Genomic DNA, 14,258 nt, shown 5'->3' on the forward strand with positions numbered 1-14,258 from the left:
AACTATGGGCCTGATTATAAATTGTCCCATTGAAATTAGTCATGTGAGTAAAAGCTGTAGGATCTTCCATGCACGTACAATAGAATTCTCTTTATCCGAATGGCCTGCAGGACATCTGAAATGTTCGGATAACTGGGCGGTTGGATAACTGGGTGTTCAGATAACCGGAAGTGTGGGGTACCTCACTGCCTCCCCCGAGTACACAGTCTGATGTAATAAGACTACACAGGCTGAGGTGTTATTTCTTATTTCTAGTGGTAAACAAAACATCTAATGCCTGTAATCAACACAATTTTCTATTAGAATGTCACATACCTGGTCTTCCAGGTGTTTGTTTAGGACATAAAGCTGCAAGAGAAATTTGCAGATGAATGTTAGTGTAACAGAATCACAGTGTGGCATGCAGTTAAGGAAGATGGGGTAATTCATCCAGTCAGTGGTCTCTGCAGGAATAAGAATTTGTCAAATTTAAGGTATCGGTATATAGGAGTACGAGTGTATCTGCTTTTATTGTGCTTTCAATAATGGAGAGTAATGTTATGAAAATGGTTAAACATGGATTTAATACATGAAAATAGCCTTGAAATATTAGGGGAAGCTACAGTTTAGTAATTATGGGGCAGGAAATGCAAACCAAAGGTTCTCCTTAAGTTTCAACATATCTTAAATAGTTTTGTAGAAAATATTTACCATTATTACTTTACTTGGTTTATTTTGCAAACTACAAAGAAAATACAAAAATTACGTTAAATGCACACTGAAAATACATAATGGCTGATAGAGAAAAAAACATTTCAAAAGAAGCCTGCAAATACCAGGAGGCCACCTTGCTCACAAGCTGTCCCTTCAGAAGGAGACAGTTGATTTTCTTTCTAACAGCATCAGTCTTGTCAGGAGGTGCTAAGAATGATGCTCACTCTTAGCTCTTGGCAGGGGGTTAGACTAGATGACCCTGGCAGTCCCTTTTAGCCCTATGATTCAATTGACGTGGACCATGGGATAAAGATGGGGGCACCTTGAATCGGATCTTGCCACCACCCATAGCCAAGGAGCTCGTAAAGAGATGTTATATGAGCGAGACAGTGAGAACTGAAGAAACACATCTGCCTTTGGCACAACCGGTGTTTGATACACTACAACCAAGCCATGAGAGCTGCACAGCCATGGTAACAGATGATGAATGTCATCACAAGGACAGTGCAGAGACAAAGCATGAGCCCAGCCCTTGGGCACAACTGAGGTTTGACACTCTGGAGCTGACCAGGAGACCCCAAACAATTCAAACAGAGCAATGTCTCAGGTAAATTATATGTAAGACAGTTTAAGGGGTTGAAATAAGGATGGGATACTGGCCATAGCTGCTCAGCTGGCTAGAGTGTTTGGCTCCCATCCAAAAGACTGGTCAATCAAGACCAACCTGAGGCAAAGGTTTTTAAACTATGAGCTGAAGAGGCCTCTACATACAAAAATGAAAGGTTTTAAAGCATGGTGTAAAAACTAAAATGGCACCTTACGTGTTTTTCTTATTTCAAATCTCTCAGCAGCTTAGAATTGGTTCTTTCAAGGCCTGGAAAAATCTGGACATCAAAAGCCCTGAACACTCAAATGGACTGGATCTGGTCCACTTTTCCCCACACCTAGAAACTGAGTAAAGGAGGTGCTAATTCTACAAGACCTAACTTTGAGGATGGGATTTGAGGATGGGACTCAGCTAACCACACCTGTGCCAGTCTATACTCTTAAAACTGTACGTGTGAGACTATACAAGCAGCCATGTACTTCATTAACCACTGTCTGAAGGGTTGTCTACATCTGGAGTTATTCTGGAATAACAACTCCACATGTGGATACTCTTACTCCCAGTTAGCTTAATATATGTTGAAAGTGGATTAAGCTAAACTGGAAAAAAGGCACTCTTATTCTGGAATAAGAGTGTCCACACATGGAGTTATTCGGGAACAGCTACTCCAATTTAAATTCAGACCTTCCTTAAACTGATATACTTTAAGTGTAGACAAGTCTCGAGGACTGTGAAGGTGGTGTCATAGATGCCCTAGGCCAGCACCACCCTGATTGCATGAACTGGACTTCGCTCTCGTGTGGGACACTTAAAAGCAGCTGGAGGCCTTTGAACTGCAGCTCCCTAGGTTTGCTGCCCACTCAACAGTTTGTTTTCCACTAAATTTGTTTCTTTAATTAAATAGAGCCTGGAAGATAAAGTCCCTGCCTGGAATCGTAGAAAGGTCCCATTCAGCTGTTTACTGAGAATATGCTGGGTCAGATTCTCTTTTGTGATCAGTTTCCAATTACAGATCATTGATTCTCTGTCCCAGCCCCACCACAGGTTAGAGCTGCCTGGGGGCTGTTCTAACTTGCATCAGCTGCCACTGGACCCCAAGAAATGGTCCCCCAGACGGGGATGCACTCCAGTCATTCCTCCTCCCCACCTCTCTCCGTCCAGGACAGTCCCTCTGCACCGCTCTGTTGGCTCTACACTCATGGGGATTTCCTCAGAGGGAGAGTTACAGGCTGACTCTGCTCCCCTTGTGCCCGCTGAGTAGAAAAAAGGCAGTGGAGCAGGTCAGAGAATCTGGCCCACTGTGAGCATCTCTGCTCTGAGTTCCCCTGGCTTCCTGCTGGGATTTAGAATTTGTCATTCCTCCCATCAGCCTGTTTCTCCTTCTGTTCTTGTTGCAGATTCCTTGGGGAGACTCCCAGGTTTTATAGGAACTTTAGGTTTCTTACCGTTCTTTCTTTCTTCTCTGAGGTTAGCAGAAGCTTCTCTGAGATTGAGGTGATTGAAAACTTCTATGGTCACATCTACTGCAGCGTCTCCACCATAGAATGCCATCAGGAGGTTCTTCGTATCTATTGCATCAGCATTCTCCATCCGACCTCGGGGGATGTTACCTTTCCCCTCAAAGTCACAGTGTGATAATTTGTCTTTAAATCTTTTGAACTCTTCCTGAGAGAGGTTGTTGAGGGCATGTATGAGCAGGTCACTGATCCTGCTGCTTCTGTTTTCCATCACTGGGTATCAGGAAAGGAAACTAACACACAAAATAAAATCCTGTAATTCATAATTAATGGGGTATAACAGCAATTTTCCCTATGTAGAAGACAGAAGTGTAGTATAGTAATGAGAGTAAATCATGGGGGCTCATAACTCCTCTGTTGTTTTCCTCACAAATGAAACACTGGACAGCTCACTTTGTCTCTCTGGGCCTCTATTTTCCCATCTGTAAATGGGGATAATCATACTCATCTAACTCACAGGCCATAACTGTGTCATAAGCGGTTTGGACACCATGCTGCACCCGCATTCAGTCAGACTTGTGTGACTACAGCCCAGTTGTTCTGAGTGTTCTGGGACATATTCTGCCATCTTTACTCATGTTGATTTCAGTGGGACTACATGTGGGTAAGGTATACTCGGGGTGAATAATGGGGGCAGAATATAGCTCTAAAATTTAACCAAGTTTTGGGGGTGAATTGTTGTTCACCAAATCTCTAGAAACATCTTACTGAATTTATGAACAAAGGAAAGTCTGACAGATCCCTGAAAAGCCATTGATTGAAAATATGACAAATGCTTAACTAAATAAGAATTATCCCCATGCACCTAATTATATCAGTTCTACTAGCTAGAGGCTTAGGGCCACAGGTTTAAAAACAGCGTCCATTTTTCTACCTGCGATCAGTAGCAGGTGCAGTTTTGTTGGTGCAAATCATTGTAGGCACAACAGGTGACAGGCCCCGAGCCTAAGATGGGGTCACCATTACACACATACAGGTTCCTTTGCACTATTGTGCCCTCTGCTGACTGACTTGCTGATGGTGCCCCCAAATCAGAGAGACTTCTAAATGCCAACACTGAACCCCATGAATATTTGCACTCCCAAAAACTGAGCCCCTAATTGATTAGGGGGCAAAACTGGAGGCCAATTTTTTAAATAGAATTTACAATAGAGTTTTCAGCAGAGTTGCAAAAGAATCATTAATTTGGCTATCAGCAAACAGGAGCCATAAAAAATGAACAGAAGGAAAAAAAGGAAAATGGTTTAACAACCGAAAATTAAGACAAATGGTGAAGAAATCTAAGCAGAACCACAGAGTCTAAGCAAACGTAAGAAATCTAAGCAAAACCTCAGTGCTCTTCCTGAGTTACTCCCACCTCCTTCCACAGACACTGTTGTGCTGAAACGCTTAGTCACAGAAAGTCAGATTATACTGGGGGAGACATTTGTTCTAGGGAGGATCAAGCTTTGAAAGAAAAGAAGCTTAAAAAAAACCATTCGCGCAAATGTGACCATTCTCTCGGCAGAACAGTCATGTATTTAAGAATGGAAATATTTTAGATCCTGATTGTGCCCTGTCTACAGTTGAATCTATGCACATAATAGTCAGGATGTAAAGGGTTTCTAGAGACCTTTTACCAACGTGGAAATTGTAATATCCTGTATTTTTGGCTCTGAGAACAAGATTTTCATTAGTGACCAGTGACTTGGGGTGCCTAAATTGAGACACCTTAAAGGGGCCTGATTTTCAGGGGGTGAGTGTTCGGCACTTGAAAAATCCCCAGTTTTCAGCGTTTCATGGTGTGCACCCAGAATTATGAGTCACTCTTGAAAACCTTATCCTAAACTGTGTAATTTCCAGTTTCTCCATAGTAAGCACAAACACTGGTATGGAAAGAAAAAGTGGCAATACGTTAAAATGGGGAAAGAACTTCAGCAAAATTCTGGATGAGTGATCCCAGATGTGTACAAGAGCCATCACTTCCTCTGTATGCTTTCCTCTGAAAGTAACTCACTATAAGCTGCTGTTCCAGTGATGCCTCACTACCTCTTAAAATAATTAAAGCAACTCAGTGGAGAGGGGTGGGGTGGGGGAAGGGGGAGTTCCATTCAGAAAAGTGTCTGAATGTGGCAAATGTTTACATAACTACCCTTGACTTAATCTTTGAAATCATTGGATCCAGATTGCAGCTGGACTTCTTTGTGATATTACTGTGCCACCCTGTGACGGGGAGTATGAACCACAGATGAACTCTGATCCATTGAAGTCAAAGGCAAGATTCCCATTGACTTGAATGGGGCCAGAATTTCACCCTAGACCACTCTAAGCTTGTGCCTAATCTCCCGAGAGCAACAAAATTCTCCTTAGCTGCATGTTAGTAAGAGAACAAGTCTCCAGACACAATTATTTGATTAAACAATGCTGCAGGCTCATTTAGTTTTATGAAGAATCTTACCAATAAAAAGGCAATTTGAGTCCTAGTTATTTCTCAACAATTTGGCTCCACTTTTCAGCATTTGAACAAAACTATCCCCCACGTCCCATAAGCCACCAGATGAATTTAACCACTTTGCTTTACTATATGATATGGATATGAAAGTCTTCTCCTGATGTAATTTGGGCTTCCTTATTGTTTCTGGTACCTAATTCTTATTCTGTTTCATAATTTTTACTGTATGTTTTTCCTTTCTGATTATGGTGTCCTATCTCTCCCATATTTCTTTTATTCTTTTGTGTTATTTCTGAAAACATTTTGCAAGAAAAAAGTCACAAAGATAGTTTTATTATCATACATTTTCTTGACCCACTAAAAATATTAAAAGAAAATATTCAAACCCCATGTTGTTATTCAATGAGCATTTGCAAAACGCGGCTGAGAGAGGGTGTGACATGGAGCAGCATTTTGTGGGCCAAGTTCAGAAGCTAAGGGTCTTAGAGTAACTTTAATGTGCACATGCTGTCAGCAGCCTGTGAAGTAGCTGTGATCTTGAAACACCACATGCAAGTTTGGCTTTCGCAGATTTAATGTAATATTAATGTAGGTAAAGAACAGGGAGTTCAATGGGACAGGAGGGTTCAAAAAAGGAGGCTTTTTAATCGAGATACAAGAATGTCACAAAGAGGGTCTATTTCTGCTGCCCACCCCAGGACTGTTTTCCCTCACCATATAAGAGAGCTTGAACTCTGTGGAAGGGCATCAGTGGGACTGGGGGCAAAAATAGAAAGATGCTGCAGAGCAAGCTTTGCTTTCTCCTTCCCCTGTGGAGCTGGGATTCTCAGATCCCCTCTCCCCTCCACTACAGCTGTGCAAATAACTGATTTTTCAGTGTAGTGACAGTTCTGTAAAATCAAAACAAAATTGTTTTGGATGCAACAAAACCCTTCTTTTTTTATTTCATTTTTAACCTTTTAAATAAAAATCAAAGGAAATTCCAAAACCAAGACATTTCAAAATGCAAAGTTGAAATATTGTGTTTCCAAAATGCCTAAACAAACCACTTCACGTTTTTCAGAATAAATAAAATAAAATAAATAAATAATGTTTGCTACCCCCTACCCCCGACCAAAAAAAATGTGTCAAAATCAATTTGCAAAATGATTTGGCCAACACTGATCTGCATTTTTAGGTGAAAAAAGGTTTCAGCTGAAATACTTCACCCAGCTCTACCCTCTACTTGCAGACACAGAAGGGCCCATTACTTCTTCCCCAACAGTGTCTCTTTCTGCCACTTTCCCACACACAAATACAAGAGACCTGACAAGAGATTCAGAAACTAGAGCAAATGACACACATTCTCCCTTCAGGTTTTCACACAAGAGAAATCACAGTCAAATATTATCTTGAACATATACCCCTCTGTCTCTACACGGGACCAGAGAGCTCTCTACATGTGTGTCCATTTTCTATCTGCACAGAAAACTCTGGCTTTCTTCAGAGAACCTGGCTGACAGCCATATGACAGATCAATAAAAATATTATGCATTGTGGACTCACCTTGAGGCGCTGAAGAGAGCTTGTTTAGCTTGAATTTTTTTTTTTAGAACTTTTTCATGCTAAAGTGGAGGAATACTGTTCTCTGCAATCTGGTGAAATCTGGGAGTGCTCTCATAGTCTATATATGGTCTCTGCATTTCCAGTGTCTTTAAAATCAGTCACTATTAGACTCAGCCCTGCCCCTTTCCTAGTCAAAAAAAAAAAAAAAAAAAAGTTCAGCAACTGGAATTAAGGTTGCAAATTTCTATCAGTACTTTAAAGATAAAATTTATTAGTAGAATACTGAATGTCTTTCTGATTTTTTTTCCCTTTTAAACCTACAAAGGAAAGTTTCATTTAAAAAAACATATTGTGGAGTATGAAACTGCAGAGTGAAGCCACCCTAAAGGGTCACTGAACTTCGTCATTCCAGAGCAAATCTCTTAAGATTGACAGAACCCCCCCTGCACCATTCCATACTGAGTACGTGAATATCTACACACCATCCATCATTATGTGCCACCTACTCACTCCCCGCTAATTCGCCTTCCCTTGACAACACGGCAATATCGACACCCTACATCTTACACCGAAGATAACCACACTGATCGAATATTATTTAATTAATTTCATTTTTGCCTGGACTTGGGTTCAGACAGAAATGTTAAACTATCTGATTCTTCTTTTAATTTTTTATACTAATCTTTGAACTTTATGGGCCAAAACCTACCAGCCTCCATAGACAGACTGAAGAGTATCCCCACATATGGGCTGCGGAGGTGGGGTTCAGCAGTTGCATTCCAGAGTGAGTGAGAGGAATTCTGTGTCTCACTGGATATCCATGTGTGTGTGAGGTGAAGTGAGTCTCTTAGGGAGGGACAGGGTCTGACTCTGCGAGACATTGATGAGATGTATGGATTTTATGGTACAATGAAGCCTCCCTTCGCTGATCAGTTCTCTGTTTTGTAGGGGTTTGTATGTGCAGATTTTGTCATGAGCTCCGAACCCAAGTCCGCAAGGTTCAGACGAGCAGCCATGTTCCAACCCTCCACCTAGTAGCCTCTGGGCAATAGCTTACCTGAGACCTGTGAAGCCCAGTCTCAGTGTCCTGGCCCTGCCATCTCATCTCCTGTCTTGTGACTGCAGACTTTGGCTCTGACTACTAGGGCTGGCCATCCATGACTCACCCATGACAGGTTTAGCTGGCTGCTAATTTTTTTAAAGGGTAATTTTATATATATTATGTATATACACACAACAAATCATTTATTAGTTAAGGAAGCTCTATTCAACTGTAATACTTTCTTCAAGCATTGAGAAGCTAAGAACAACAGGCCAACAATCACACATCTATATGCTCGCTACCTGCACCAATATTAAACGTATCAGCTCTTACCTACTTCTGCCCTCTTTTTCCGCAACACATTGCTAACACCCAAGACTTCATAAACAGCTGTACAACCTTAATTCTTACAGTCATACCAAATGGCTGCTTAGGTTAGAAAACAGTAAGACAATGTGAGAAAGCGGAGGGAAACTTACTTCATCACACTTTCTTACTGTGTTAAACAGCAAAAAGGTTTGAAAAAGTAGCCCCGGGTCTTCCCCACATCCCCTGCCACTTTATTTTGTTTTCCTACTGGAAAAATTTGTGAAACAGAAAGTGGGGAAAATCCAAAACATTTCAGAAAAAAGTAACTTGAAACATTTAGTTTAGATTTGTATTTAGAAAAAAATTCAGGAAAAGCATTAAAAAGGCAACCTTAACAGAGGCTAGATGTTGGGAGCAGAGGGGATGAACATGGAAAAGTACAATAGGGTCATAGACGTGGTAGGATAAGTCTCATGATGGGAATACTGCTATAGAGGGGTCTGTTCAGGAAGGACAAACAAGAAAAAAGGGAGGAGGTGTTGCATTATGCAGCAAGAACATATACAGTTGTTCTGAGGTCCAGAAGGAGGTGAGGGGCAGACCAGTTGAAAGTTTCTGGGTGAAGGTAAAAGGGGAAAAAATAGAGGTGATAACATGATAGGGGTTTACTATAAACCACCAAATCAGGAAGAGAAGGTGGATGAGGCATTTCTAGAACAAACAATAGAAACATCCAAAACACAAGATCTGGCAATAATGGGGGACCTTAACTACCCAAACATCTGGTAGAAAAATAATATGGCAAAACATGAGTATGGGGAACAACTTTTTATTTCAGGAAGTTGAGGAAGTAACCACGGAGACAGCCATTTTTTAAACATGATTCTGACCACAAGGGAGCAACTGGTTGTGAATCTGAAGGTTGAAGGCAATTTGGGTGAAAGTGATCATGAAATGACAAATTTCATGATTTTGAGAAAAGGAAGGAGTGACAGCAGCAGAATAAGGACGACAAGTTTGTTTGTTTGTTTTTAAAAAAGCACACTGACAAACGCAGAGAACTGGTAGGAATGGTCCCATGGAAAGAAAAATCTAACGGATAAAGACATTCAGGAGAGCTGTCAGTTTCTCAAGGAGACAATATTAAAACACACAACTGCAAACTATCCTGATGCAAAGGAAATATAGGAAGAACAGTAAGAGGCCAATATGGCTCCATCAGGAACTCTATAATGACCTGAAAATCAAAAAGGAATCCTGCAAAAAATGGAAACCTGGATGAATTCCTAAGGAGGAGTTCAAAAGAATAACACAAGCATGTAGGGACAAAAGCAGAAAGTGTAAGGCATAAAATAAGTCCTGTTAGCAAGGGACAAAAAAGGCAACAAAAAGAGGTTCTTTATTTACATTAGCCGCTCATCTCCCCATTCGCCTCCGCCTCACCTCCCCGCATGTCTCCTCATGATTAGCGTGGGGGCCCCCAAAGCACAGGGCCCTAGGCAACGGCCCCGATTCACCATATCCTAGGGACCACTCTGAGTGTAGGTCCTCTGCTTAGTGGGGAAGGAGAGTTAATAACTGAGGACATCAAGAAGGCTGAGGTGTTTAATAACTATTTTGCTTGAGTCTTCATTAAAGAGGTTAATAGTAATCAGATACTCAACACAATTAATATAGACAAGGGGCAAGAAACAAGCCAAAATAAGGAAAGAACAGGTTAAAGAATATTTAGATAAGTTAGATGTATTCAAATCAGCAGGGCCTGATGTAATCCATCATAGTGTACTTAAGGACCTAGCTGAAGAACTGTCTAGAAAATATCTTTCTAAAATTCCTGTAGGATAGGTGAGGTCCCAGAGGACTGAAGAAAGAAACATAGTACCTATCTTTGAAAGGGGAAACAAAGAGGTCCCAGGGAATTGGAACAAATTATTAAGCAATCAATTTGTAAGCACCTAGAGTATAATAGGTTTATAAAACACAGCCAGGATAGATTTGTCATCGTGCCAAACCATGCTAAATCATGCCAAACCAATTTCCTTCAGGTTACTCCCCTAGTGGATAGGTGAAAGCAGTAGATGTGATATATCTTGTTTTTAGTAAGGTTTTTGACACATGACATTCTCATAAGCAAATTAGGGAAATGCAGTCTAGATAAAATTACTATAGGGTGTGTGCTCAACGGGTTGAAAGACCACACTTAAAGATATCAATGATTATTTGTCGAACTGGGAGGGCGTATTTAGTGAGGTCCTACAGGAGTCTGTCCTGGGTCCGGTATTATTCAGTATTTTCACTAATGACTTGGATAATGGAGTGGAGAGTATACTTATACAATTTGTGGATGACACCAGCCGGGAGGGGTTGCAAGCACTTTGGTGAACAGGTTTAAATTCAGAAGGACTTTGACAAATTGGAAAATTGGTCTGAATCCCGCAAGGTGAAATGCAATAAAGACACATGCAAAATCCTTCACTCAGGAAGGAAAAGTCAAATGTACAGCTGCAAAATGGGACGTAACTGGCGCAGTGATAATACAGCTGGAAAAGACTTGGGGTTATAGCGGGTCACAAACTGAATATGACTCAACAATGAGCAAAAAAGGCTCGTGTCATTCTGGGGTGCATTAATAGGGGTGTCATGTGTAAGACATGGGATGTAATTGTCCCACTCTGCACAACACTGGTGGGGCCTCAGCTGGAGTACTGTGACCAGTTCTGGGCGCCACACTTTAAGAAAGATGAGGAAAAAATTGAGAGAGGCCAGAGGGGAGCTACAAAAATTATAAAAGATTTACAAAACCTGACCTAAAAAAACTGGGCATATTTGAGAAACGAAGATTGAGAAGGGACCTGATGACAGCTTTCAAATATGTTAAGGGCTGTTATAAAGATTACAGTGATCAGTTGGTCTCCCTGTCCGTTAAAGGTAAAACAAGAAAAATTATAGGCTTAATCTGCAGCAAGGGAGATTTAGGTTAGATATGAGGGGAAACGTTTTAATGACAAGGATAGTTAAGCTCTGGCATAGGGTTTGAAAGGAGGTGGTGGAATCCCCAACATTGGAGGTTTTAACAACCGGTTGTCCAAACACCTGTCAGGGATGGTCTAGGTTTATTTTAGCACAGAGGGCTGGATTTGATCATTTTGAGGTCCCTTCTAGCCCCACATTTCTATGATTCTATAGAACCCTATTTTCTAATGATTTACCAACTCTAAGAAAATGACAGAAAAGAACAGGAACTTCTACGATACTTGCTTCTCCAGAGTGCTGCAGGCAGGACACACGGACAACTTGGTCATAAACCGGTCACTCAACCTTTGGGTTTCACTTCACTCCTCCAGTTTCAGCTGACATTTGCACTAGTTTCTTCCCACCAGTTCTCTCTCACGCCAGTGCAGGGATTCTCAGGCTGCTTTAGCCTTCCAAACTGATTACAGCAATCATATAATGGAACTGAGCCAATTCCAAAATTGACCAAGTCTGAAACTGCTGATAGAGAAGACAAAAAGGATGGAAAAGAACAGAGAGAAAATGGAAGGGGGAGAAATGATACACTAGGGAAGGGTTAGCGGAAATCTTAAATCTCATGTCCTAAAAGTTAAAAAGGACCTGGCAGTTGAGGTATGAAGACTCTGGTCCCTGGTCTAGTCTCTGAGGTCAGAGCTGAGGTCAATGGGAGCTCAGCATTTTTGAAACTCAGATCTCTTATTGGAGGGACCTCACTTCAGGCTCCTGTTTTTGAACATCTTGGCCCTAGTTAACAGGATTTGATGACTCCATGTTTGCTTACCAATACCTCCATGCTTTGGATCACAGCTATCTTGTGTTACCTTGTTGCAGGTCCCAGTCAAGAGCCCGTCTTGGCCACTGCTGAGGGAACCCAGCTGCTGGGTCCCCACATGTTTTTAGCCCCCAGAGCCTGACGTGGGACTCACACGGTCCCGGTGTTTGGGGTCCCTAGGCACAGTCTTGGGGCACAGACCCTCTGCCTAGTACACTATCCTTAAGTGTTGCAACCCCCTGTCTAGCTGATCCGAGGCTCAGTGCTGACCGTTCACACTTCCCCATAGCTTCAACACACCCTCTGTGAGCCTTCTGGAGTACAGTTTAACTCAGGAAGCACGAGGGAAGTGTAAAGCCTATAACACACACAGACACAGAACAGATTCTAATACCACTGCTCTTTTACTTAACAGATAAAGCACAAGAGAGTAAGACCATATAGAACACACCAAACATCCTAAATGCAGCTCACCCTTTCCTAGGGAGTTCTTGGGGGACCATCTGTGTTCAGGAAGATAGGCAGTATCCCCTGCCTCACCCGGCTCCGACATGCTGGGTTACTTCTCCCTTCTCTTGAGCTGGAGAAAAATGACCCAAGAAAAGAAATAAAAAAGAACAGCTTCTGACATTTTTATAATGTCCCAGTCCTCTCTGTCAGGTGACTCTCTGTTCAGCCTCAAAAGATGACTGCTGTCCCTTGCCGAATGACTCTGTTGCCAAGGAAACCTCTCCCCAATAAACCAGTTCTCCTGGTTGGGAGCCAGTCCTTTATTTAGAGCTATTTCATTTCAACCGGAAATCACTTAACATCAACGACCCTCTTTTGTTATTCTTTTGCCACCAGCCAAGAAGTTCACAGTATAAGTGTAAGGCAAAAGACACAGGGAGCAAAAGGAAACCAACTGGTCAGTGTGGAAGGGGTGGTCATATCACACCATCTGCCTGACCACTGATATTTTGTGGGCATGATGGATGAGGAGAGTTCAAGGAGGGATTTGAACAACAGCAAGGTGGCTTTAGGCAGGCCTTTGAGGAGGAGCAAAGGGGGTTTGGGGCCCTGAGAGGGGCAGGTTCTGGAGGAGACTTGAGCAGCAGAAGTTGCCTGTTTTTGCCCCAGAGATGGCTTTCATAGAATCATAGAATATCAGGGTTGGAAGGGACCTCAGGAGGTCATCTAGTCCAACCCCCTGCTCAAAGCAGGACCAATCCCCAACTAAATCATCCCAGCCAGAGCTTTGTCAAGCCTGACCTTAAAAACTTCTAAGGAAGGAGATTCCACCACCTCCCTAGGCAACGCATTCCAGTGTTTCACCACCCTCCTAGTGAAAAAGTTTTTCCTAATATCCAACCTAAACCTCCCCCACTGAAACTTGAGACCATTACTCCTTGTTCTGTCATCTGCTACCACTGAGAACAGTCTAGATCCATCCTCTTTGGAACCCCCTTTCAGGTAGTTGAAAGCAGCTATCAAATCCCCCCTTTGAAGACCCGAGAGCTCCTCCAGTGCTATCACGCAAAGGCTTTTTTTTAAATGGATGCTTGAGGCAACACTCATGCTCCAGAGGCAGGCAGCAGGAAGCAGAATCTATCTGTCCCTCCTGCCCTAGACAGGGCAGCCCCACTAGCCCCTTGTGCTAAGGAAGAGGATTAGAAGAAACAGTAAAAAGGAGGGGAGTGAACAAGAGGTTCATAGCCCTGGCCAACAGGTTTGGTTCAGATCGCCCAAGTCGTGTATATGTAATTGTAGTGTACAGGAGTAGGGTAGTATCTCTTTAAATAGTTTGTGAGCCCTCTAATGGTCCTCACTGTAGTCTATATTTTAGAAGCTGCCAGAACTCAACCACAGCAGTAGGGTGCACATAGCTCGGCCTTGCATGGTATGTATATTCAATCAATGTCGGTATTTGCCCCCCTCCCGCCCCCGTGCTCATGTGGTTCCTTCTTATTATGTATGTTGTGTGAAGAGCAAAAGACAACTGGTGATCAGGATGGGGTCCTCATCCAGGACTGCAGTGACAGAGTGTGACTGCAGAGGCCTCAAGGAAGGGAAACTAAAAAGAAAGCGGCAGCCACTGAGAGTAAACTACTTATTTAGGGGGAAACAAAGGCTAAAAGTGACAGGTCGTTGGTAGGAAAGGGACTTGTTTGATGGATCCATAGAGGACTAGGGAGACTGGAGCACTGTATAATAGCCAATGATATAAACTGAGGAGAAAAAGGTGGCGTTTTACTGAGTGTAACAGGGGCTCAAACATGTAACCCGCTGCACAGCAGGACAACTGCTATTAAACCCACAGGCACAATATTTGCTGATTGCGAAAATTCTAT

At 42.3% G+C, this 14,258-nt stretch overlaps 1 protein-coding gene across 3 annotated transcripts in view; it reads right to left on the bottom strand.

The window, feature by feature from the left end:
* Positions 1 to 12,602, bottom strand: part of LOC125638526 (NACHT, LRR and PYD domains-containing protein 3) — a 60,776-nt gene extending 48,174 nt beyond the window's left edge. For 2 of the 3 annotated variants that reach the window (XM_048854414.2, XM_075129284.1), the window contains exons 1-4: positions 12,403 to 12,602; positions 6,794 to 6,980; positions 2,746 to 3,050; positions 316 to 348 (exon numbers count right to left, since the gene is read on the bottom strand). In XM_048854414.2, the coding sequence (XP_048710371.2) occupies positions 316 to 348; positions 2,746 to 3,028 (316 nt within the window). In that variant the 5' untranslated portion in view covers positions 3,029 to 3,050; positions 6,794 to 6,980; positions 12,403 to 12,602. Of the gene's footprint in view, positions 1 to 315; positions 349 to 2,745; positions 3,071 to 6,793; positions 6,981 to 12,402 lie in introns of all 3 variants that reach the window. The other variant, XM_075129283.1, reaches the window with a different exon arrangement.
* Positions 12,603 to 14,258: the final 1,656 nt, after the last annotated feature.

Source organism: Caretta caretta, chromosome 6 (genome assembly GCF_965140235.1).
Source record: "Caretta caretta isolate rCarCar2 chromosome 6, rCarCar1.hap1, whole genome shotgun sequence".
Taxonomy (NCBI): Eukaryota; Metazoa; Chordata; order Testudines; family Cheloniidae; genus Caretta; species Caretta caretta.